The sequence below is a fragment of the Cygnus atratus genome, chromosome 12 (genome assembly GCF_013377495.2).
Source record: "Cygnus atratus isolate AKBS03 ecotype Queensland, Australia chromosome 12, CAtr_DNAZoo_HiC_assembly, whole genome shotgun sequence".
NCBI lineage: Eukaryota > Metazoa > Chordata > Aves > Anseriformes > Anatidae > Cygnus > Cygnus atratus.
The window spans coordinates 20,223,606-20,248,884 of NC_066373.1; the positions used below are offsets into that span (position 1 = coordinate 20,223,606).

The 25,279-nt window shown below is 37.8% G+C and overlaps 1 protein-coding gene across 2 annotated transcripts; it reads right to left on the reverse strand.

The window, feature by feature from the left end:
• Nucleotides 1-1,121: 1,121 nt before the first annotated feature.
• LOC118246304 (uncharacterized protein F13E9.13, mitochondrial-like) lies at nucleotides 1,122-25,116 on the reverse strand. 2 transcript variants are annotated; one of them, XM_035543284.2, is made up of 6 exons: nucleotides 25,011-25,116; nucleotides 23,977-24,059; nucleotides 17,435-17,615; nucleotides 9,547-9,697; nucleotides 7,429-7,556; nucleotides 1,122-1,390 (listed from the first exon to the last, which is right to left on the reverse strand). In XM_035543284.2, the coding sequence occupies exons 1-6, from the start codon at nucleotides 25,081-25,083 to the stop codon at nucleotides 1,200-1,202; spliced, it is 807 nt and encodes a 268-aa protein (XP_035399177.1). In that variant the 5' UTR covers nucleotides 25,084-25,116; the 3' UTR covers nucleotides 1,122-1,199. The 2 variants fall into 2 exon arrangements, with proteins under 2 accessions (XP_035399177.1, XP_050569123.1); XM_050713166.1 differs by lacking the exon at nucleotides 25,011-25,116 and adding an exon at nucleotides 24,469-24,487.
• Between the last annotated feature and the right edge of the window lie 163 nt (nucleotides 25,117-25,279).

The following is a 25,279-nucleotide window of genomic DNA, read 5'->3' on the forward strand; positions in this document are numbered from 1 at the left end:
TGCCAGCTGACAGAAAAAATATGTTTGTATGCTCGCTTTGATATGTACAATATAACTTTCATTAGCATCAGCAGAAGCCTGATGCATACATGTCAAGAGAGATCCCAGAGGGTAAACTTAGCTCGCAGTCCCAAGGAATGAAAACATATGCCCACATTTTATACAGCCATGACACAACAAGTATTCATTGCTGTGTTTCTGTTCTGTTTTTTCTTTGTTTTGTATTCCTTAGAGCTAGAAGATCAAATTTAAGGGGTATCTTTAGCAATATAGATAGACCATCACATTTTTCCTCTACATTTTACAGAAAAAAAATGAAAATCCATGTTTACCTGTCAGTTTTGGTAGAAAGGATTCCATCACAACTATAACTTGTGTATTGGAAGGAACCTGGCAGTTTTAAACATCACTAATAATAGTCTGAAGAGGTACAAAGCTGTAGGAACTTGCTGGAAAATAACAATAAGCCTTTAATAAAGTTTCCAATTTTTGCAAAAACATTTTGACTAAATTCCAACTCTACTTAAAATGTAATTAAATATTTACATTTATTCTCTAATAAGTATTGTAAGTAAATCAATTTCCCAATTATCTTAAATTTTTGTATGGTATACAATTATTACATTTTTGTAATAAATGCGCAATTCTAATGAAAAAATAATGATCTTGAACTTTAATAGAGCCCTTCATTTGAAGAGATGAAAGTGCTGTACATTCATCCATTTATTATGCCTTACAACCCCCCTGTGATGTAGGTACTATTATCATCATTTTACAGATGGGGAAACTGAAATGCTAATTAACTTGTCCAATTTACAATACTGGTAGCTGTAAACTTAGTGTGTCCTATTGTACTCACATGCAAAGCAAAACTCAGCTCATCCTGCAATCAGTATTTACTACAATTTCTTAAACTCCGTAAGCACTTTGCATATAGGAGAGAATATATTACAAAAGCCTTTGGAGAGCTGGTTTTCTCTTGGCAATGGCTTTGAGTGCTACAGAATTCTGCTGCCTAGTAACAAACATCATAGCACCAGTTCATTGTAAAGTGTCACCACGTTCCCCAGTTAGTTATGGAGATGATGTGCGTTTTAATTTAAAGTTATTAGCCACTCAAGTGCACATTTGTGCTTTAATTCTGTGTGATATATCATACTGCACTTGTATACACACAAAAAGAATACTGTTTGACAAACTCATTCTCTCAGTTTACTTATGTGATCCATAAATTTCTTTACTCGGTCAGGATCAACACCGTTTGCCCAATAACCTTCTTTCTTGAAATACGAACCAATTATTAGAGCATTTGCATCCACGTAATTCTTGACATTCTCCATAGTCACTCCAGACCCAATCAGCACAGGAATCTTCACAGCATGTTGAACCTCTGAAGTAAAAAAAAATAAAAAAATAAAAAAAAATAGGGTTAAATCCTCTGACTCTGTCCCATCTTTAAAATTCTCTAAAGACTACACGCTCCAACTTACCTTTGTTTTTGAAAAACTGTGTATCAAGAAACTCATAAGCATAGTATTTCTTAGTTCTATAATAGAGTGATACAACTGATTTAGAGAAAACACCTTTAGCTCTCAACGACTATTAAGAAAATCTCACTTTCATTTAATTTTGCATTCTGTTATTGTATGAAACACTGCAGAATAATATTCCTGACTGCATATTAGAAGATGGTTTCAGTGCTACAAGAGAGATGAAAGTTGAGTCTTGGTACCCATAACTGTACCCCTTTTTTTTTCACGCTCAAGGAAAAAGATTCAAGCAAGATTAAGCGAAAATGATGGGCAGGGAGTGCACTGCATTTTACTATATTCCTTTATAAACTCATTTCTATTCCACGTCCCTGGTAAGAAGAGATGCTGGATTCAGGAGGCTTTTGCACAGCAAGACCTGACCCATCTACTTAATGTGACTGTTTACCATTGTGCTTAAGTGGCTCTGCTGTGGTTGGGGTACCACATGCAGAAAACAGCTATCATTTTCTACTGTGTTGCAATAGCACCTAGTATAGATTCCAAACAAACCAGCTCCATTGTCTTGAGAAAGGATTTACTGCTGCTGTAGTGACCATGGGGTTTACCATGTGCTATGGGGATTTTTAACTGCGTTTTCAATTTCCCTCACCTTAAATGAACTGAGTAACCACCTCTTCTCAATCTTTCTATGAAGTAATCAGTATATAGACACAAGAATAAGATTAAATTCTTGCTTCCATTTATTATATCAGCTCACACTCTTTTTTGCAAGTCTGGTGAGATCATTAAGGTGGCAGAACTATTCAGCAGAGCTATGCTCATTACAATTCTTCAGTCATCAGTTTAAATCACAATAATGGTAGTTGGACTGGTGTGTATTTCTGCCAGGTCTCTGCTGAATTTATGTTGACAACTAGCAGAAGATCTTCACCGAAGAAACAAAAAGGGCCTTACTCACAGGGAACTGAAAAAGAACACGCTCTCTGCTTCATGGCAAGTTTCAGGGACACAAAAATAGGAAAGCAAGCAGTGGTTATAGGCTGCATTGACAGCTCCAGCTAGTTTACTAAAACTCAAAAGACAGCACTGATAAAGACTTCTTCTCTTTCTATAAATATTAATGGAACAAAAAAGACAATTTTTCTGCATACAGTATGTGCTACTGTTTTGACCATGGAAAGGTCCTCCATGGACACAAAAGGTTATTAGGGTACTTTCTGTAGAACACAAGCCAGTACTGGCTTGGAAAACTAGAAAAGCCCTCGTTCTAGAGTTACTAAGCATCATTTTCATCCCTTCATTTTGAACTGACCATCCTAAGAGTCACTCTCAAGACTTCATCCCTTACGTAGAGGAATGTTGTGAAGCATTAGTTCTGACCTTTAAGAACATATAAATTGCTTTAATTGATGACAATATGCTGATGCAAGATGGTTAGAGCTTGAGAAAACTAGGAAAAACATATATGTAAGTAAACTGTGTTTTGAAGCAGACTTTTTTTTTTTTTTTAAATAAAATTTCAGCAGAAGCCTAAGTTATTAAAGATGCTTCAGGAAAGAATAATTGTGTATCACCTTGCTACTTCACCAAAGAAAAGGGATCAATTAAAATGCTCTTGAATTTCTTTTTAGGTCTCATGTCCTACCGTTTTTCCATCTAGGAACAATAACTGCTTCTTACAAAATTTTTAACATAAAAGAATAAAAACATTCCATACAATCCTTATTGAAAATTTCAAACAAAGCAGAATCATATATATGTGATTAAAACTATGGTTATTTCTTTGCATATTTTATATTCCTGTGGTTGTCCTGCTTACAGCAACAAAATAATTCATTTTTAGTTATTTATAACATTATTACTGAAATCCTGTTCTAGAAAAATTAGAATTTTATTTATATAGCACCTATGTACTCTTGGAAATCTTATTTGCTTTACATAGATACCAATGCATAATTAAGGTGCTACAACTGACCGCAGATTTGTGCAACTGTACTTTCCTACATTCCCAGAGGAACTGTGTTCCTAGTCAATATTGGTTTTTATACAGATGCATAAGGCACATTAGCAGGTAGTTGTTTTGTAATTATTTCACATCGGCAGGAAAAATGAAGAGCCAAATAATTAAACAGAGCATGATCACACAGGTGTATGACAATAGGTTAGTCCTACTAGGCAAAGACTGAAACAGCAAAACCTGAGACTGCTGTGAAACTATTAAAAAAACACAAAGCTTCCCTAAATCGCAAGGTATCCAACTCCTGCTGTGATCCATGTGTGACACGTGCAGTCCACATGCATCTGCTGTGCTGGAGATTTATTCAGACTGTCAATGTGAAGAACAGCAATGGAAGTGCCCAGTCTATAATGAGACTGGGTTATCTAATTAAGTATGCTACAAATACTACTTTTAAGTCAAGCACATCAAGGCCTATAGTTGATGAGTAGAGGATGATTTGTCTACTGGCTGCATTAATACAAATTCTAACTTGCAAAAGAAAATAAAGCAACAGTGGTGAGATGCTTCCACATGGTGACATTCAGTCACTGTCAAGATGTCTCTAAGCACAGAACCTTGTTTATAGTCTTTTTCAGCTTTCTTCTTCTGATTATATTTTTTGACGAAAAGAGAAAAGGAGACAATTTTGTGATGTTAAAGTAACAAGATCCTAAACTTTACAGAACTTGCATGTTTCTCTATTTCAATGAACTGTAACTAGAGGGCACTGTGCTCTTTCTTCTGACAGTACGTCTGCAGACATGTCTTTAATAAAATCAAATGAAATAGTGTTTGGTTGCAAAGCACAATGAAAGCATTTGAACTATGGTATGTACAAGTTACATGAAATAAAGGCCAAATGCTCCTAGCTTGAAAACAATGGCAAAGAGCAGCGTAAAAATAAGCACCACTGTGCCAATAACTTGCTCGACTACTCTTCTTTAACAGTTTTTTCATATGCAGTAATCACTGTACCATACACAATGCTATGTTTATGGTAATATTCCACTGTAACCCATTTTAGCCTTTTAATTCAAAGGACTTTTTTCTCTGTCATTAAATCTAGGGCTTATAGAAAAGTACAGATCAGAGACTTGCATCTCCCATTTATTTATAGGAGGGTACTGCAAAGGCAGCAGCCTCTTATTTTGACCTAAACAGACCATCAAAAGGTAGGAGGGTGAATCAGTCTTGACGCCCCTTCTATGAACACTAAAGCATGAGGTGACAGCCAGAGCCAGCTGTTGGATTTTGTGATGTGCCCAGTTTTCCACCAGTCGCTCAGCTTAGGCCATTTAGTTTGTTCATACAGATAACTAAGCAGTCCTTACGCACAGGCTTTGGTCACTTAAAATACAGGCTGGATTTGAACCAGGTTCTTCAGCATTTATCCCAAAGAGAAAACCTGATAGATTCACATCCTCTAACCAAAGAGCACTTTACCACATAAACTGGAACAGACTTATATAACCTCTTAAATGAAAATGCTTTAAGAATTAAATTATAATTCAAAATGCTCAGCTATAATTCCTGCTCCTTAACAGCCTGGAGTTGGCATTATGATTTTCAGACCCCTTGCTCCCTTGGCTATTGGTTCCTGGTAGGCTCAGGGAGCCCCGCTCGCTGCCAGCACAAAGCCTGCCCAGGGCTGCGAGGAGAAATGCTGCAGGTTCCTTCAGGAAGGCAGCGACACCAACTACAAACAAAACCCTGCTGAACACACTTCTGTCTTGACAGGGAAACACTCACTTCCCACACCCCATCACAGATCAGTCAATTCAACACACAGACACAAAGGCAAAAACACTTCCATATTACTACACAACAAAGCTGAAAAAAAGACATGACAAAACCTCATCTGTCTCTTGGTTCTTCTTTCAAGAGATGCTTTGCAGTGTGATGAAAGATGCCCAATTGTATCACCACAGTACAGCACTTTCAGTGCTGCGTAAATTCGTCAAATGCAAAAATTTCACTCATATCAACAACCAACTTTGTATACTGTACATCTGATTCCTTTTAAGAATCTACTGACATAAATATGCCTAATTTGTCATTTCCTTACACCCTGAAGTACTGATTTCTAAGCTCTTCTCAACTGTTTTAAGCCACCGTACTTTTCATGAGATGCAGAAAATCAATGGAGTTTGCATGTGCATGTTGGAAAACAGAATTTAAACTAGGATTTGCCCTAAGACTCATCAATTTTTCTTTTTTTTTCCTTAATTTAACCTGCACTAAGAGAGAGGGGGATATATGGGGATATGAATTGCAGAAAATGGAGCTCTAGATTAAGGAAATTTTGCAGTCTCTAAAATATGTCCCTAGCTTTCAGGGTGATCTGTGCCCACGTATCATTTCTAGTTTACTGTACTGAGCAACAAACTAATTTAAGAGCTCAGTATTCACTCCAAGCAATCATTTTCTTTCTAACATTGGTGACTGAAGTGGAGTCATTTATCATCTGTTCTTTGGCAAAAACATTTTGTTTTGTTTTAACATATGTGAAATTGAAAAAACATTTTGACAAGTTCAACATTCATTTTAAATGCTGATAAAGATGTACAATATGGGCAAAGCCCTGAAATCACTAAAATATTTCACTTTATTCCAGAAGATGTTGGGACCTAGGTCTCTATGCCAAAAAGAGCATGTTATTCACCTCCTCCTTTTGTATGATAACAAAGATGGAATAATGACTGAATGGTCTAGATCAGAACACGCTTAAAAAAGCAGAGAACATACCAGTATCTTCCTTCATTCAAAAACATTATTTTTGCCAAAAGGTACTGTTATTTGACCAAACATGCAGTAATTATTTCTGAATATTGGTCCTTATAGGTATCACTGCAACTTGAAACAGAAATTGTACAAGGGCAGATGCAGATGTCTAATAGTCCTTGTGATTTGTCTATACAAGAAGAATATTTGCTTTGGATACATTTCAGTTAGCATGCTTTAAAAATTCCACGTTAGTCAAATGAATATACTTTAATGCACATTAACAGGGCTCCCAACTTAGAGTTCACCCTGATTGACTAAATTGAGTGTAACTGACTCTGCACTCCAACTTCAAAACAACCTAGGTTACATCATGTTCATCAAAGTAAAACCTAAAAACAACACTTTCTATTTTATGTAGACAGACCCCCAAATTCAAGCCATGAAACTGAACTAAAATTAAGTGATGGAAATTAGAATTTTCATTCAGGTATGGAAGCAATCAAGTTTCATGAAGAAAGCCCAAACTTACGCCAAGAAGAAACACATTAACATAAAGGACAGGACTTATAGGCCAAACAACTTTCCCTTAATAAAAAGTCCAGACCATTAAAAAAAATATATTTTGATGACACATCTTTCTATTTTCCAACAGACCTGCATTTTTTTCTGAAAACCTCCTAAGCAGTGTTTTCCCTGGTATTACTGTTTGGAATTGTGCCATATCAAAACAACCCTTTTCTTGCAGGACTTTATTTTAGATTGTGAAATATTTAAATCTTTCCACTGAAGAGTTAAACATTTTTATTTAGTTATTTTTTTAATAAGGCTATGAAGTAACTTTTCATTATACTAATCATGGTTTTTTTTGTTTTTTTTTTAAGGGGGGGTTAATTTTTACAACTTAAGTTTTACATACTTTTTTTAAAAAAAATAAGTAAGCCTCAGCATCGTTCAGTATTATAAAAGCTTGAAATAATTTTTATTTTTGTCCTGTCAAATGGTTGTTTAGAAACATACCACAGACAATCCAAATAGAACCTCAATCATATCAGCTTTGCTGTACCATATCAAAGTCTGCAGTGAAAATTTATTTTCTTCCTTTTTTTTTTTCTCCTTCTTACTTAAAGAACAGCAGACATATAGATTTCTTTCTACATTAACCCAGAAGCTGATTCACTGCCTGTTGTCCGACCTTCGTGTGACAGCTCTCACCTTTCAGTTCCTCAGGATCTGCGGGCAGCCCAGTAGCCTTGCCAGTCAATACAAGCCCGTCAGCCAGGAAGAGCTCGGCAGCCTCCGCGGTCTCAGCCACACCAACATCTGCCGTCAGAGCATGAGAACTGTAAACAGCAGGAACGTACCCTGTGGTTACTTTCGGCACACACATTTGTTATCCATCTTGTTCAATGTTTAGACTGCATTTCTTCATCTTCCCCACTGTCAGAACAATCAAACTCAGGCTTTTTGAAAGAGAGGGTAAGCGGCCTATTTTAAAACGGAAAGTAAAATTGCTATACAAACGAGAGGAAGAAGACCCAACCTCCTCCATCACAGCACCATAACTGATCGCTCTATTGCTCTGGGTCCTCTGTCTCTAAAGAGCGATTGTCAAGTGTGAACTACCAAGTGTCAACTGAGGCAGATGCTTGCATGTCAAGCACCTGTATCCCAGAAACGTTGAGCACAAGAAGCTCTGACTTCAGGTGGGAGTTGTGGATGTTCAGTCATTCATAAATCAGATTCTGTTACTTAGAACTGCAATAACACCCTCCACTTCATCTCATGAAGTCCAACTAACAGAAAGTATAGTTATTACCTATAATATAATCACAGGAATCATCTTACATAGCAATTACAAGCATCAATTACCTGCAGACTAGCTTTTCAACAGCAGGCTTTGATACATGGGTGATGCACTTTGAAACCTATAGCAATAGCAGTTTTTAATTTAAACGGACCTGAACCTTGAAAGAATTCCAGTCTTTGCTGGTTCAACACCTGACTTTACATCCTAATTAACTGGAAGTATAGAAACAATAATGGCTATGGCCAATCCTTTGCACCAATGAGGGGCAGAATCAACCTCTTCCCTGGATTAGCCTGGATGCACAACAGACATGGGGGGCCCAGTTTTGTTCCGTATTAGTGGTAGGACATGCTTACTCTGCAGTGCTTTCTACTAGTGGTGATGGGTGCAAGAGAAAGTATACTAAATCCCTTTCTGTAGCTGGAGAAAGGTGGGCCTAAATCTCTAATACATATAATAAGGTAGTAATAATAGGGCTCTCAGCATCTCCTTCTCAACTTCGGAATCCCCCTGAAAAAAAAAAACAACTCTTTTCCTCTCTTAAAAACACAAGTCATCTCACCGAACTATAATCCAAATATTAACCTATCAATTGATAAGACAAAGGAAGAGAATCACATGATACATTCATCAATTTTTATAAGTCTAAAAAAAAGTCTTTCTAATGTATATCTTTATATATATGAAGAAATCATTAAAAAGAAACAACACCAAAAGGACCATAAAAGCTTAATTTGACCATAAGGCGTTGTTTTCTTTTCTATTTTGAAATTTATTAAAAAAAAACAAAAAACCCACAAACAGGTATTTAGAATCTTCCAAACATGGTTATTTTCATGATTACCCATGTACTACACACAAACACTTTAATTAGGTTATTTAGCATGTATAATACATAACATTTGAGCAGTTCTTCTGGAAAAAAAGTGACATATGAATAGCTAAAAGTACTGTGCGACAGTTACGATAAAATATCAACAGAAAAACTGGGTTCATCTGTCATAAATTCTTTCTGTTTGATAATCACAGAACATAATCCGTACATAGACGGCACTGACTTTAAGTAGAAGAAACCAGTATTATTGGCAGCAAGGAGAAAAAAAGAGAATAGCTTTCTAAAACGATGGAATATTATGATCTGGATCCTTTGTATGTGGAAACTGCTTGCATAACTAAAAATAACCTTGGATGCTTAACCTCCTGAAACATAATTTCTTTAAACATAATAGGCATATAAGGATATAAAATCTCACCTGATGCCAGATGCAAGACATTTACAGTCTGCATTTATAAATCCTGAAGGTTAAGCTGAAAACTTCACAGATGCAGCAACCTGCAGCTTACAGGTGCAAATTTATTTTTGAACATATCCCCTAATAGTGCTGCAAGACCTTGCTTGAACAATAATCATCATTATCATTAACTTTGTTGATGTTAAATAGACATAAAATAATCAGAAAAAAATGAGAAAAACATAAGAACATTATTACATTAATACTTACATAAATAGTGCTTATATTTACCTGTGCTTCTTTTTAATATCAGCAAAAATCTGAATATTCTCTGCTCCAACTTGTTTTCTGTATCGTAGCAGGTTACCTGCACAGGCATTTATGATCCCTTCATCAGCAACATGAGAAAACACAAACCCTTCAGCTCGGATAAAATCAAGATCTGGAAAAAAAAAAAAAAAAAAAAGGAAAGAAAAAAAAAAGCATTGTCTTAGCCAGAACCAAAGACTGAAAAACAAAACTAAAAGCAAAGTCCACCCTACGACCCTGCTCTTATCTGGTCTCGACACAAGGTATTCCGTGTGCTCTAAGACTAATCACCCTTGCTTTCCCACATATTTAAGTCTTTGTACCCACGGCACAGAATCAGGAACTGCACACCCTGCCCTGCCGCTCTGCCATGATGTGCCAGCGGGCAAGAGCCAACGAAGGAGTGGGTAGGCCAACGCATAGCTCCTTTGTCCTAATGATGTGGCTTCCCTCCAAAAAAGGGCACTAACTTGGGTTTCACCTTTTTCCAGATACTCTATGATTGTATTACTTCTTTCCCAACATCTATTCCTCTGTTAAACATGCCTGAAATTAGCCAACAGGTCAAAAAGCGACAAGGGCATGGACAAAGAGAGAACAGCACAGGTCTTCTTTTCTTCAGGAACTTTAGCAAGAAAACACAGCCTGCAACACTTTACACACATTATTTGACTCTTCATCTGAATGTAACTTGTTTTCTACGCAGCGCAACGTCAAGAAATTACTTCTAGAGCTAGGCCAAAGGTACAGAAAGATAAGGTTTCTACTCCACTCCAAATTTACTACAAGTATCAACTCTACCTTACCTCAGTACCCAGTGTTCCCCATATTCATTCTTTCTTTGAATTAGGAATGTTTTGTGGGATGGGTACTTAAGAGGAAGACTAAGAATAGAAACAACTTCCACAGACCATTCATTTCCTCCCAGGTTCCCCCTACACAGCCTTTGAATATCTTTATGTTTAAATATTGATGCCTTAGGCCATGGCGTAACAAACCCACCACGATTAAGCACAAGATGACAGAATTCTGACTCCTTTATTGTGGTCCTCTCTTCTCTCCAATCTTTTGTAGCCTTGAAGCTTATTTCACCTGTCCTTTAAGATGCGTAAAAGCTCAGCACTCATCTTGTGCAGCTTTTGCTGTTCTTCCAGTTTGCTCCAGAGCTCTCTTCCAGGCCTTTCTGAAGTTCTGCTGCTCCTCCAGCTTTGAGTCAGCTGCACATTTAATTAGAGCTGACATACCAAGGAAACAAACGCATGTGAAAGCAGCCATAAGGGATGCAACCCCACCTACCTGAGAACTGCTCAGGCAACAGAGGCCTCATCCTAACACCTTTCAAATATAAACAGAAAGGATCTTTAAAATATATTTACCAAATGACAAGGTGCCTGCTTATTTTAAAAGCTAAATTTCAGTTTCATTCCAAAAGCCCTGAAGTTGCAGAAACAGAAGCTTATGCCTGATAGAGGAGAGCCTCTATTGCTTAGCAACACAGACTCTAGCTAACAAGAAACATCACAGATGGTGCCAAATCAAATATGAGCTGTCCTATGCCTTGAAATTAGCAGGTGAAAAGCATGGAGTATTCTCAGGATCCAAAGATACGAATATGTCACAAGTATAATTAAAGGTGCTAGTAGGAAAGAAACAGTGCAAATAGCTAGACTGAGATTTCTGCATCTAGGAACAAAACTCACATATTTTCATGTAAATCATCCAGATTTACAGTATAATTCAGAGTTAAATAAGTAAAAATAATTATCCTCTACTCACAAGACTATCAATCAGACTAAAAATATGATAAATTTTCACAGCAATCATAACGGATACGTCAGGATGAGGGATATTCATTTACTGAAGCTCACTGCTTACATGTTTATTGATGTTGGTTTGTGGTCCTTTAACTTAGGAATTTGAGACTTTCTGCTAAATGTTGTCCTTAGTTTAACAGAGCTGTATACTCTCTTTGGGTTTTGGGGAGCTATGAAGATACAAATTTTAACTAGTTGTAATAGGCAAAGGCACCAAATCGTTACTCTTCTGTTTTTATGAAACCATAACTGGACTCCGCTTACAAATTCATTTTTATGCTCATAAAATTGTGAGAACAGTACTATTTCTTATTTTCACATTTCCCAAGTTGAAAAGTAATAGCTGTTTAATAGTTAATAGGTAGTCCCTTTTCTGACTTACATGGGAACAAAAAAATCTTGTAATCTCACTGGAAAACAAGAACAGGAAGTTTCTAAGAAAACCTAGCAAACAGAGCTTCAAGACTGTTAAGAACGTGCAATCAGGTAACCATCTGGAGCAGGGCCTGTTTAAGAATATAGATCTTGTATCTTTTTCAAAAGCTAGCGTTACTACACTTTAATCCTACTTAAACAGCTCTGCCTAAGCAGCGGTGAAAGTTTATCAATAATACAGGAAAGCTTTATTTTTTATTTTCTTCCTGTGATAACTAATGAATAAAAGGAAAAAGAAAATGACAGACAAATATTTCCTTTGCTGGGTCAGAAAGTATTGCAACGCTAAGTTGACTGAGGAAATAGTACTTTTACATTATCCATCTTAAAATGATGCAAATGTGCATTTTAATACCACAGAACAGTGAATTGGATACAATCGTTAAGAAGCCCTTTCTCAGATATGTTTTTATTCCCTGAATTATGAAGTCAAAAGAAGCTGGAAGCCAGGATTTACTGCTTTCACAGAATAGGATCTGGCATTTGCAAGGCTGCAGCTCCAGGTTGCTGCTGAAATTTGAACTTTACACAAATTTAAGATGATTCAGGTGAATTTACAGGTAGAATCTTGGCTTACATGCACAGCAAATTCTGAATCCCAGCTCTTCTTGATGCCTTAATTCAAAAAGAAGATGAAAAAATAATTTTTGTTCTGAAAATAAAAACTCAGAGGAGTATCAACCTCGCTTGCTATTGATGCTAGAGCCATACAGTTTTTGTGCTATGGAAAACCATTTCTACTCGGGACATCATCTTGCAGCAGCTTCTTGCAGACTCTGCAAGAATTCTAAGCCTGGAAGAAGCAGCTTCTCCAGCAGTGCTTGCAGCAGCATCTCATCTCTGTCAGAGTCGCAGCACTTGCTGCCTTGCTCCACAGCATCTGCAGATGCTTCCAAACATGCACCCACATCCGCAAGTATTAGCATGGTGTCAGTTAAAATATAACAATAATAAATCAGCAAACATTTTCATATACAGTTTAACCTAATTCTATCCCACCTTAAACAGTATCATTGAATGTAGCAAGCAGAGAATTCCTGTGGAGTATCTCTCTGCTGGTGGGTGGCTGTGGGAGAGGAACAGTCTCAGACAGGAAAGCTGTATTTATAAAAGACCTGGAGATATCTAGGTACCTAGGATGTCTTCTGATATGAAGCCTCACTTAATCAGCTACCAACTGTGCTGTTATCATTACTGAAGACTAATTAAGAAACTGTGACCGCATGGGATTTCTAAAACGTGGTCCTTAAAGAAAAAAGGGCATTTTCAGAGTCTGCTGGAGATGGTAGAAGATAAACTGAGTCATAATTCATGACGACTAACACAAGCTCACCCAGGTATAGGCAAGCTGCACTCTACAGTAGACCCTGCTGTCCTTGCTCCCAGGCAAAGAGATTGAAGCTCTGGCAGACCACAAGAACGCAACTTGCCTCTGGCCCACATGCTCAGGTTTTTCTCAGGTGCCTAGAATATGCAAACTGTTTCCCTGCATCACTGTTGAGATACAGATATGGGGATGGTTTTATGTCTCAAAGATCAGCAGATGTCTAGGACAATATGCCACAAAGCAATGATTTCTTGAAAACCTTTTCACCATTAAGTCTGTCTCCATTAGATTAATGATTGGCCAGTTCTTTCTTTCAATCAGTGCCACATGTTACCACGGAGAACACCCAGAATGTTCAAAAGGATAAAGAGACTGTCATCATCATATACCCCCTGTATTGCAAGGGCTCTACATCCCCTCTGCAAAGACATACACTGATAGATCAGAGCCAAGCACAATATCTCATTAATGCAAGGAAAAAGGCAGAGAACAGCTGAGGGATTTTGGGTGATTCCTTTACACGCAACAGTCCTCTCTAAGATGACTATTGCTTCACAGTTAACAAACTTCCAGTAAAAGAAAAGCCATGTAATTTCGAAGTAGGTTAATAACAAATAGCACGACTACATGAAATTTAGTAGACAGACCAAGCACAAACGGTGGTTAACTTCAGGAAACAAGGTATGCAAATAAATAAATAAGGAAAACCTAACGTGATGCCCAAATCTGACCCAGATTTAGTGAACATTCCTGAGCACTGAAAAATAATAAACAGTAACATTTGCTGTTTATTTGCAATAAACAGTAACATAAGTCATGGAGAATTTTTGTATCCTCTACAAATGCATGGAGGACCTGCTTAGATATATCATTCTGTTTCAGCCTTAAGCAGATGTAGCTAATTAAATCAGGGACTATAAACAGGAGATTATACACCTCTAAAAATCACATGGTACACCTGTTAATAACGAACCAATTGAAAAGTATCCCTAGCAAACAATTTCTGCCATGCTTCTCCACAAAGAACAGTTTAGCTCCATGAAACAGGAAAGAAAGAAGATAATACAGTGTTTGGAAGATGTCATTAAAAACACCTTTTAAGAAGGTGTGTTTTCCTAAGAATATATATTTGAGATTGAGATGGCTTCCAATCAAAAATATAAAACTGTACTATTCCTTTATTATCTCAATGTTTTGTGGTCTACAATTACTTAGGTGTATTATTGTATTTTAAATTAAAAAGCCTACATCAGAAGGGTATAACATTGAGCAGCAGAGGACTTCACTATCTAAGTATGATGTGACTGCCACACTATCTGTGTATATAATTATACTAATTTTTAACATACTAACATTATCATATCAGCCCTTAGAAACAAGGATAAATCACGCAACATTCAAAGTCTTGAAAGCAAAAGTGAAAGCAGAAGATCCCTACACGTGCTCTGTCACGGTGAGCAGGCCCACGGCCTGTGGCAGTGGATGGAGGCAGAGCTGGGCACCAGGCCCGTGCCAGGAGGCGGCCGCGGCCTGCCAGACGCCAGCCCGAGCCTCTGTGAGGCGCGCATTTGGCATCGAGGCAAAAGTTTGCTGAGCCTTCCAGGGCAGGGAGGAGGTTGGCTGCAACTGTTTGGGCTCACTAGATGTTTTTTGGTAACCTGAAGAACTGCTTGTGTTGAAAGTTATTTCTGTCAGAAGAGGGCAGACAAAGTTGTTCCCTTTTTCTGCAAGGCCCCTTGCTACTTCCCTGCCACTGCCCCATATCTGTGCTAAAGCTCCCAGCACAAACATGGTTTTGGTGTTTTCTTTCCTTAAGGTGCCTAATTTCACAAACATTTCCTAAAGAACTAAAACAAATTAAAAAAAAAACAACAACACCTCAGCCTTCTCAGATTCTTCACCCCATGAATTTATTATTGGATAAATCTGAAAACAACAGTAACCCATCAATATGCTGTCCTGTCTGTTTTACTGCCTAATGATGAGAATACCTGTGGAATTTGTTTACAGCAGGGCTTTCTGGATTTGTTTCCATTCTTTATTTCACTCAGAAAGAAAGGATGTTCAAAAACATTATTAATATTTGAATCGAACAACTTAGGAGTTTTTGACAACTTATGATTAATTCAGGTAGTTTCCAAATTGCCCTCCTTAAGAGAACTGCAGTATTACAAAGTAAAAATTAAGGAAGCTAGGGAAAAATGAACAAAGGTTAAAATACACACACACACATATATATAAAACTTTTTATTCACCAGCTGTCTATAAGCTTATTGTATAGTTGGACTGCTTTGGGACAGAGGTCCTGGCTCATTTCCTGTGCTAGGTTAACATTTGGACTTAATCTTAAAGGTCTTCTCCGACCTAAATGATTCTATGCTAGGAAAATGCAATGATTTAATCTGTTACTATTCGGCTATCTACAATATACTTATCGGCATAACCACATGTTGTAGATGAGTTCCTTCCAGTCACACCATAAACTTGCTGACTTTTTCCCCCCCCTTTACAAAATAAAATTACCTATGCCTAAAAACCACTAAACCACTTATGGTTTCCCTGTGCAGCTCTTCAGAAGTTATTTCTACCAGAGACAGGAGTATCTACAAGGAAAATGAAATGACTGCATAGTAGCAGGAGATGCTACATATGCTTTTTGGGTATAACACCTTCAGTAAGCACTTTGTAGTGAAAGCATGTTGGACTTGCTTTATTAGTAGCCACCTTTAATGACTATTAAAGTTGTATTGATATTAAAGTCACTACTATGAGATTTGCTATCTACAAAATAAGTCATTTTACTATGGCTTTGTCTGAAGTGATTTTCTTTCTTTTTGCTTTCCTGTTCAGTGAGCTTGAGAATCATTTTTAGAGAAGTGCAATGAAATGCATTAAACACAGAACACAGGCCTTTCTTAGCTGCTGTTCTCCAGTTACAGAGCAAATAGTGCAGAACAGTAGTAGAGCTGAGCAAAACCCAAGCCCTTCAGGAATTCTCTCCCTCATTAGTAATTGCTGAGAAGTAAGAGAAACACATTGTTCCCACACTACATCCCCTATACAGTGATCAATTTTGCTCATAAAAGGAAGCATAACCCACTAGCGGTCTATTACTTTTGAAAATAAGGTGCATAAATACTTTTGAAAATGCTGATGCATCTCAAGTATCCTACATGCATACAATCCCCCAAAATTAAAACTGGATTCTGTTAGCTTTTTTAGTTTAGCTTTTCACATAGGTTCCACCACAGAAATAAAACCCGTGTTTTGTCAGTTTGTCAAGGAGTTACATACCTTATAAGTGTCAACTTCTGATTCTAAAGCACTCAAACCAAATCTGTGTTCCAAACACAGACTAACAAATTCCCCCAAGAAAAAGGGATTCAAGATTTTTAGAACATATTCAACATAATTAAAACTGCCACTGCAGATGTTACTCCATATTATTTTAACCGAAGTATGGGTTTCAATTAGTATGAGCATCTTTTAGTTTTACGTTTTTACAAAACTCTGCCTGTTTATAAAATTTGTACAATTTACAAAATGTGCAACCTTACTATAATTACATATGCAATTTGGGTAAACATAGGCATCAACCCTCAATTTATGAAGTATTTAGGAAGTACAAGCTTTCCATATTAAACCAGTCTCCATCTTTGAATCAGGGAACATTCTATATGAAAACCTAAAATTGCTTCAGTAAGGAGTAGAAAAGAAAGGTCAGCAAGTCAAGGATTCTTGTAATAAGGATAGATTAATTTATATTTAATTTCCCTGAATGTGATTTAATTTTAAGTAGTTTGGGTACCTGTACACTCAATTTTTTGTTTTTATACAAAAAGCTTCATTCATGAACAAAGGCAGTGAAAATTTAGTTTTAATAGATAACTGTAGTAGCAACAACATATAATTAAATGCTGAAACAGGATGCTTAACCACAGTGGGTTAAATTAATCTTCAAATATAATTTAACTGAAGCAAATAGAGTTACACCAAAGGTGGCTTTTAGACATCAGTAGGTTTAAACTAATCATTACATTTAGACAGGTTTCACCCAGAAAGCAGCACCAGTGGCCTTGGGATTTTTAAGCTGCCTCCTACTGAAGCACTGTGCGAGTATCATCTATTATAATCAAGCAGGCATCTTTCTCAAAATCTAATTTCTGCTTTTTCAGGGTACAGTGAGCTTTTCACGTCTCATTTTTCATGGTATCTATGTTAGTACAATGCACAATTTGCAGAGAGTAAATGCCATAGCAAACAACAGTAATAACATGTGAGTCATTTCTATTACCTGCAGCGAGAGCAACTGCTATTGCCTGTTGATTCGCAGCGCTCAGGACCTGGACGCCCAGCGCGAGGTGCGGGCAGGCTCGCCTCACAGCGGCACTGATGGCCGTCATCGCTGCCGTCACTTCAGGCCCAGGACACACCGTGTAAGGACGATCGTGCATGTTTTCTACTATCAAGCCATCCTGTGGAGATCGTAATAAGGAAATCTGATTAAGCTGAAAGAGGAATTTAAGAAACATGGCTAGTTTAGTATTATGCTAAGTTTTGTATTAAAAGACAAGTTTAAAGGTTTTCCTTCAAAGGGTGGATTATCTTCAGTAAATTATGTTGATGCATATAACCACTTGTAAAAGTGCTTTCATCAACAGCATGGTATTTGCAAAGAAATCAGGAAGAGAAATAAATGTGATTTTAATTATACATTCATCAATTAGTCTTCCTTTGATCCATCCTAGAACGTGAACTATAGACAAATGAGTTAAATCTTATACCTCATTAAAAGTAGTGTAGAGAAACTTCAATTATCCAAATGGAATATAGGATATTGAGTATGTTTAGATAACGGAGGATTTAGAGATAATCAAGGCAATTTTCAATTCAATTAATGTCAGAAAATGTGTTATTTTAGAAAAATAAAGGTTTTTGTTTTTTTGACTATTAAATGCCTATTTCCAGTGTGCCTAATACCATAATATTAACTATTGATATTTCTCCCATTCCAGATTCAGGCTTACTTGAAGGAAGATATCGCTATTTATTATCTACGGTACCTCTCACTCCGTATGAACATACATTTAGCAAACAATGGAGTGACAATAAAATACTCTGCTGATATAATTTATGCAATTTATTGAAAATCTTTATACATCATATAGTACCTTGTACATTTTCAATCATACGGTATATAACAGAACATTTTCAACAACTGGAAATCATGTAATTTTGTCAAGGACTAATAACAACAGTAAAAGTATAGCCTTGAAACATATTTCAAGCCTGATGTTTTGCATTTGCAGTGAGAATTTTAAATGAAGCCAGAAATTTCTCACCTGTTTCAATCTAAAAATACAAAAAGTTTATAAGACAAATTAATTGTACATATAGAAAACAAATTCTATTCTCTCTGGAGTTTTACCACACGTCACAATCCTTAAAATGGAGGCTCTGCACTTCAACGAAATTCTGACTGAGACAGAATAGAAAGAAGAACATTTTAAAATAATTAAAAAAAGACAACCAGAGAGGAAATAAAGAAAGTCACATAATAATAACAGAGAATCAGGAAGAAGGAAAAAAAAAAAAGGTTTCCTTTAAAAAAAAATCACGTATGTAACGCTTCTTCAGTCTTTGTTGTAGTGTAGAAGCCCTTTTGGCAGTAAAAGATAAGACGGTATATAGTATATACATCGACTTTCAGTTAGAAAACCTGTAGCATTTTCAGGAAAAAACAAAACAAAACAACAACAAACAACTTTTAGTTGGTTTCTCTGGAATGAGGTCAGCACTCTTACACAAAATTGAAGTGACCAAGTTGTCTTCTCATACCTCAGTCCCAGCTACTGAATCCTTTTTAATGAACTAACAGAAAGAGAACCCTCTTAGCCTTTTTCCCTCTTTATACATAAATTATACAAGGTCATGAGAGAGGTTAACAGTTTATGAGAGAAAGTGAAGTCGGTCAGTAGTGATACATGGCAGAAGGATTAATGTAGGACTTCAATAATTAACAAAACAAAATAAACCCAAAGAATACAGCGAACCCTCAAAACATGGTAATTCTTTGAGGCCACACAACCTGGAAGATGAGATCCTTGGCTCAAGGAGGCTTAACTTGGCAGACTTCACCAGAACCTAGAAACTCCAAGCTGATCAAAGGCAAGGAGCTAGGATCTACAAACTAAAAGCTTTGGGCAGTCAAGAACCAACCTCAGTATGAAAAAAAAGGCCTAGGAAATGAGCTTCAGACGCTCAGCTAGGAACTGAAAAGGCAGAACAGACTAGCAGAACTCCACAGCAGCATCACAGTGAAACTGAGCTTTCCATGAATTGTTTCTATTTTAACAACTCAGGATTTGAATAAAGCAAACTACTCCATTAGATATATTAATAAATTTATTTTAAAAGTAATTAGGAACTCTAGCCATAATACTGCGCATAAAACAAGTATCTGATCGAATACTAGTTCAGAATGCAGGCAGACGGGAGGATTTCAGCATTTTTCTTTTCTACCTTATACTTAGTATATTCACTTTTTAACAGTTCTCTCTTCCCATAGCCTCAAGGTCCATAGCTACTGTGAATATTTTTGGTATTATTTTAATAATGCATTATTCTTTTGGTGCCATCCAATAGGCTGTGTTCTTTTGCATGTCATGTTTTGTTTAATTTAAAAAAAGAACAACATATGTTCTGCAATACAGAGAGCAAAACCACAGATGCATTAACGCAAAGCTTTCTTCCATATTTTTATATAAAAATATAACAGCACAGATTTCTGTGTTTACTGAATTTATACATATATAAAACAGACTTCAGTACTATCAGACAGCTAATTAAAATGGTGGAAAGAAAACAGTTATGCTGGATTAAAGTTCTAGGAATTTAAGCTTATGGTGTAGAAGTCTATCAGAACAGATACTGCATTGCACACTCCAAAGCAGATTTCCCTTGAATAGTATGAGATAAGACTCTAGCAAAAACCTTTTCGGCTTCTTTTCCATTCAATATTAGAAAAATTTGAGTACTGCTTATATGTAAAGTAGTCTTATTCTCAGCAATTCTCAAACACTAGAGAAGTCACTCAAAGTAAGAAGGAAATAGAGTGGTACATATACAGAAAGTGCCTCTTGTGTCAGTTTGCTACTGGAAAACAGGTCAGTTAAATACCTCTTTGACTATATAGGAAAACAATTTCCTTAGCTTTACTCTATTTATAGAAGTGACCTCTTAAAACACTTGTTGTGCACACATATGCAACCTCAGAAAAACCTCAAAAAATAGCCACAACACTATAAATCGTAATAGGTATAACAACCATACAAGCTTTATTTCACCCCCTCTGTAATGTAAGTTTTAGTTATAGTAACTTTAACCTCAATGTTTTCCTTACAGAAAAACTTTACCTACAAACATTTATGTGTTATCAAAACCTTTGCAAGCTGAAAACAACTGTTCCTTCCTACTGAAGAGAGGCTTGTTGTGTGACACCCATTGTTAAATAGACTCAGGTGTGCACTGAAGCAATTACAGCTTCTCCCACCACCACAGTCACTTGCCTCTAGACAAAGGAAATCAGACAGCCTTGTAAAGCATTTATTTGCTGTACCTAGAAAATTTCTTTAAAAAACTCTACCTCCAGAACAAGAGATTGCTACCTTAACTCAGGTAAGTAGGGACCTTATGTTTTCCTGTATATATTGTAGGAGATAGCAGTGGGGAGACTTCCCTATTTTATTCTACTGTAATAGAGCTATGATTTAAAATGTTAATCTCTATAATCCCAATTTTAGCTATCTATATGTTTCTATAGCAGAAATGATAACTTACTCTGTCTCAACTGTTACTGAATTCTAAATAATTTTGACTGTTATTGTAGCTATAAGGATAGTAGGCTTAGAACTTCTCGCTTTTGAGAACCTTAATGCAGAGCAGGTACTGGCAACCACCCTTCCAGGTACAGAAACAAGAGAAGGATTGGGAGGATCAGAATTGTAATAAACACATCTCCAGGAACAATCTAGGTAAAAGAAGCAAACCTAAAATGTTGCTTATTAAGAAGCACTATAATAATACTTGCAAGTCAATGCAGCAATATATTTATTTCTTTAAGAAATACCCGTATTTACGTATCTTATCTTCAATGTCACCTACTCACATAGTTACAGCTAGGTAATACCAACTAGTAAGGTGTGTTTCATCAGTGAAACTAGAATGAACTTGTGCTCTGTTATAAAGCAAGCTTCACTCAGGCTGAATTGAATGAATAAAAGTTAACTTCATTATATTTTGCAAGTGTTTTTTGCTTTAACAAAAGCAGATAAGAATCTGAGAGGTCACAACATCTCATAGCTTGTTTCTTATAAAATCTTGTCTAAGGAATTCCATTGTTCAGCAACACAAGTACAAAGCATATACATTTTGAGCACAGATGGCTTCCTAACTGAGCACTCACTTGTTTTCATTACTGTGCTCTAATATCACAAATCTTTCATATTTACTATGTTCAGTTGCTAATACGCCAGACAAGTCACCTTTTTCTGAACAAACTAGGAGTTACTTCCAAGTGTAATAGATAGTGAGTGAGCGAGTCCACACAGCATATTTTTGAATGTTAATCCCAGTTCAAGCAACTTGAGACAACATACAAACACTTAGTGGCAGCAATATGGTTACAAATCTTCTAAAGGCTACCATAGGCAAGCAGTTGGAAATAACAGTAAAAACATCCATGGATAAAATCCTTTAAAGTTCTAGTTCTTTTTCTGCAAAAAAATGGACAGTTTAACAGTTCAATCTGAGTACTGGGGAGGGTAGAAACCAAATAATTCCATTACAGAATCAGGAGAGCTAACTTGGAAGAGTGGGATCTGTGCAAAAGCCATGAAGCTCTTTAGTATCTATCATGAAAGTGTACATTTCTCTTAGAGTACTGGGGAAAAACTAGGCAAAGGCATTGCAGTAAGCGTTAGGCAACCATAGTGATATTTATGGAAGCTCTCCTGATTATCTCCAACCTCTGTGGCATTAATAAAGGATTTGCTTGTCATATTGCCATAACACTATTATGTACAGACCTTTAGAATAAAGATTGGTTTGGCCTGTATACTAATGTTGTTACGACTTCTACAGGAAATGCAGTTATGCCTTGAATTTGTTCAAATATGTAGAGAATGATTGCATTCACCTCATCTGTCTACCTGAAAGGTAGGTTTTAAAAATATATCTGAGTTGAGTGCAGTCAACTGTGGTGAAAGTAACTGCTTCTATACTCTCTGTCACCTTTAGATATACTTAGTTTTCTCTCTGTTGCTACGGTTTTAATATATAGTTAGTGTATACATAAGGGAAAACAGTAAACAAGTACTGGAATCTGGGGCAATGGCTTTTGGGTTGCAGATCACTTATGTAACCACTTCCTCTAACACAGGAAAACAGACTAGTACTTTCTATTCTTCTGATGTAGATCAAATCACATTATACCTAGTGTTGATGCAGCAAAAGCAAAGACAAGACAGAATGTCACAGTACAGAACACAGAGCAATTGCACACTTGTTCTTTCTTCAGGTATAAAAAGGAAGAAAACTGACTTGTTCTGTACCACTTGCAGTTAGAGATTATTCTAACCGGTAGTGCACTGAAGCTGATCTACATAAACTTCATTCTTCTATGCTGTTGTTTATCCTTCCAACAATTCCATTGTCAGTACTCTTTCCTAATGTAGCCTTACAAGTGCTCTGTCCATAACCTACTTCATGTGACTTGTCTTGCATTTTGACCTTGGTATTCCATAATTTAGACTAAACTCCTAGATTTAATTTTGCTCTGTCTGTAAGGTATTGTAACTTATGCTGTTAAAAAGAATAACCCAGTTTAAAGTTGTGCAGAAAACAGCAGCTCAGTTGTGACTACTTGTTCATTTAAGCCATTTTCAAACCCCAGACATCAGGTCACCACCTTAGCACACCAAAAATGTAAATAATACAGTAGGCAGGTCAAATAAAAATCACATCAAAATGTGCAGACAAGGGGCAATGAAATGTTTAAAACATCCAACATTTCAAAAGGACATACACCCTGTTAAATTCTGCTGACCTAACACAGATGACAACAGCACTCTAGGTCCAATGGCAGTTCTGCAATAGTACCTGCCTCTTCCTCTGGTCAAGAGTGGCCTTTTGGGCCTTCTCTTCTAGATGTGCAAAGCAGGCACGCTTGCTCCCGGGGGGCTAGGATGGAAGGATTAAATCAGGCAAAAAGGGGTCTAAGATGATATTTTGGTCCCTGAATAAACTATACTACTGTAGTACAAACGCTAATTGTGGGGGAACCCTGCTGCCTATAAGTGAGATATTCAGTACCTACGACTGTGCATGTGCCATTCCTTCATGACTTCATGAAACCAGAGTATGCTGTACAGAGCTAAATAAAGTGGCTTGTCAAACTGGATGATGAAGCACCCTACATTCAGATACCTAGAAACGCAGCAACAGTTCATGTTGCAGTCAACTTTCTGTGTGTCTTTCTTTTAATTGACTTAATTCTTAGAAATTGACAGTAATCCTATCTAAGCAACTTAAATTGTAAAGTTTGAATCCAAGGTTTTTCGATTCTGGGTGCATGTGATGCATAGTTTAGGCTTTGAAACCTAGAAGGCCTATGCATTATGTTGAAATACAAAATGTATGTTTAAATGTCTTTCTGGACTCTGTGGCTTAAGACGTATTTAATGAATTCTACGTCACTTGGACTCAATTTAAAGTATTCGCTATGCAGAAGCAACTTTGTGTAAATACTGCCATAAGAGGAAGAAAACCAAAACTTACAACTCCAGCATCCTTGTAAATTTCTGCTTCTTGACAAGCTTGATCAATGATTTGTGTCAATGGAAGAGAACTTCTTGGTGTCCCTGCAAGAACAACATTGTTTACCCCAGTGCAAGTGCAAACTGATACCGCAGACAGTAACAATTTTCTGGTAAAACATCTATAGGGACTGGCATGCTGAAATAGGGAGAAGTGTCAGACTTGGCTGCTGTATCTCTTTGTGATGTGCCTTAATGGCATCTCTTTCCTTAGCTGAACTTGACAGATCTGCTGTAACTGTTTAGTTCCTAAAACTAATTTGCAAACTTGAAAAGCATCTGTATAATATCTTATTGTACCATGTCTGTTTCTAGCTTGTTAATCCTGTACTTACTACAGCTTATCTCGTGTTAGTGATGCTCCATCCAATGCTATGGCAAGACCTGACCTCTAGGTCAGCAGAATACCTATGTTAATCACCAATTAATATTAAATCAGTTGAAGTAATCTTACATTCTGGTCTGCAAGGTGGATGTTATCTGATCTGCAGCATAAGAACTTCACAACAGAAATGAGCATGCATGGATTTCCTCGGGATTCCGAGCTAATTTTAAGGGAAATTCATTGAAGTCTTTTCTGATGCTCAGTTCCTACAACCAGGCGCTGAGGTGAGGGCTGTGACGAGCTCGGTGGCAGCACCGTTGGATGGTCACACCTCGCGGCGAGCTGGCCACAAAGCCTGCAGGCCGGGGAAAGCCGAGCAGGGCAGCGCCTGGCAGCGGCCTGTCAGGAGGCCGGCCGGCTGCTGCGGGCTGCCCCGAGCTGCTGAGGGGCGGCCGAGGAAGGAGGGCGGGCTGCGGCCAGTCCGGCGCTCCCTCAGCTTCCCGGAGCTGCACGGAGCTCCACCCCCATCCAGCCCGTCCCGAGCCTCGTTTGCCATATTCTCTCACCGTTCCCCTTCACGAGCTCGCCACCGCACTACCCACCGGCTCCTTCAATCCCCGACCCGCGGGGAGAGGAGATGGGCGCCCGCCGGGCCGGGCCCCGCCGCTTACCTGGCAGCGCTCCCACATGCACTACGCCGAGCACCGCCGCCTTCAGGCGCCCGAAGAGCCGCGACCGCCCCATGCCCGGCGGGGAGGGGACGGAGGGAGAGGCGGGGCGGGCAGGGCATGGCGGCGGCCCGGCCCCCTCTGACCTCCCGCTGAGGACACGCCGGGGCGGGCGGGGAGACCCGGGGAGCCCCGTCCCGTCCCGTCCCGTCCCGTCCCTCCGGGGCGGGGGTTCCCCCGCGGCCGCTGCGCTCCGGCCCGCCCCGCAGTCC

What these genes read in the sequence shown, in the direction of transcription:
- LOC118246304 (XM_035543284.2), bottom strand. Translation starts at nt 25,083, where the DNA reads ATGGGGCGGTCGCGGCTCTTCGGGCGCCTGAAGGCGGCGGTGCTCGGC. An exon ending in GATATTAAAAAGAAGCACAG is followed by an intron (nt 7,557 to 9,546) that starts GTAAATATAAGC and finishes TGCTGTTTACAG; the next exon opens with TTCTCATGCTCTGACGGCAG. An exon ending in AGATCCTGAGGAACTGAAAG is followed by an intron (nt 1,391 to 7,428) that starts GTGAGAGCTGTC and finishes TTTTTACTTCAG; the next exon opens with AGGTTCAACATGCTGTGAAG.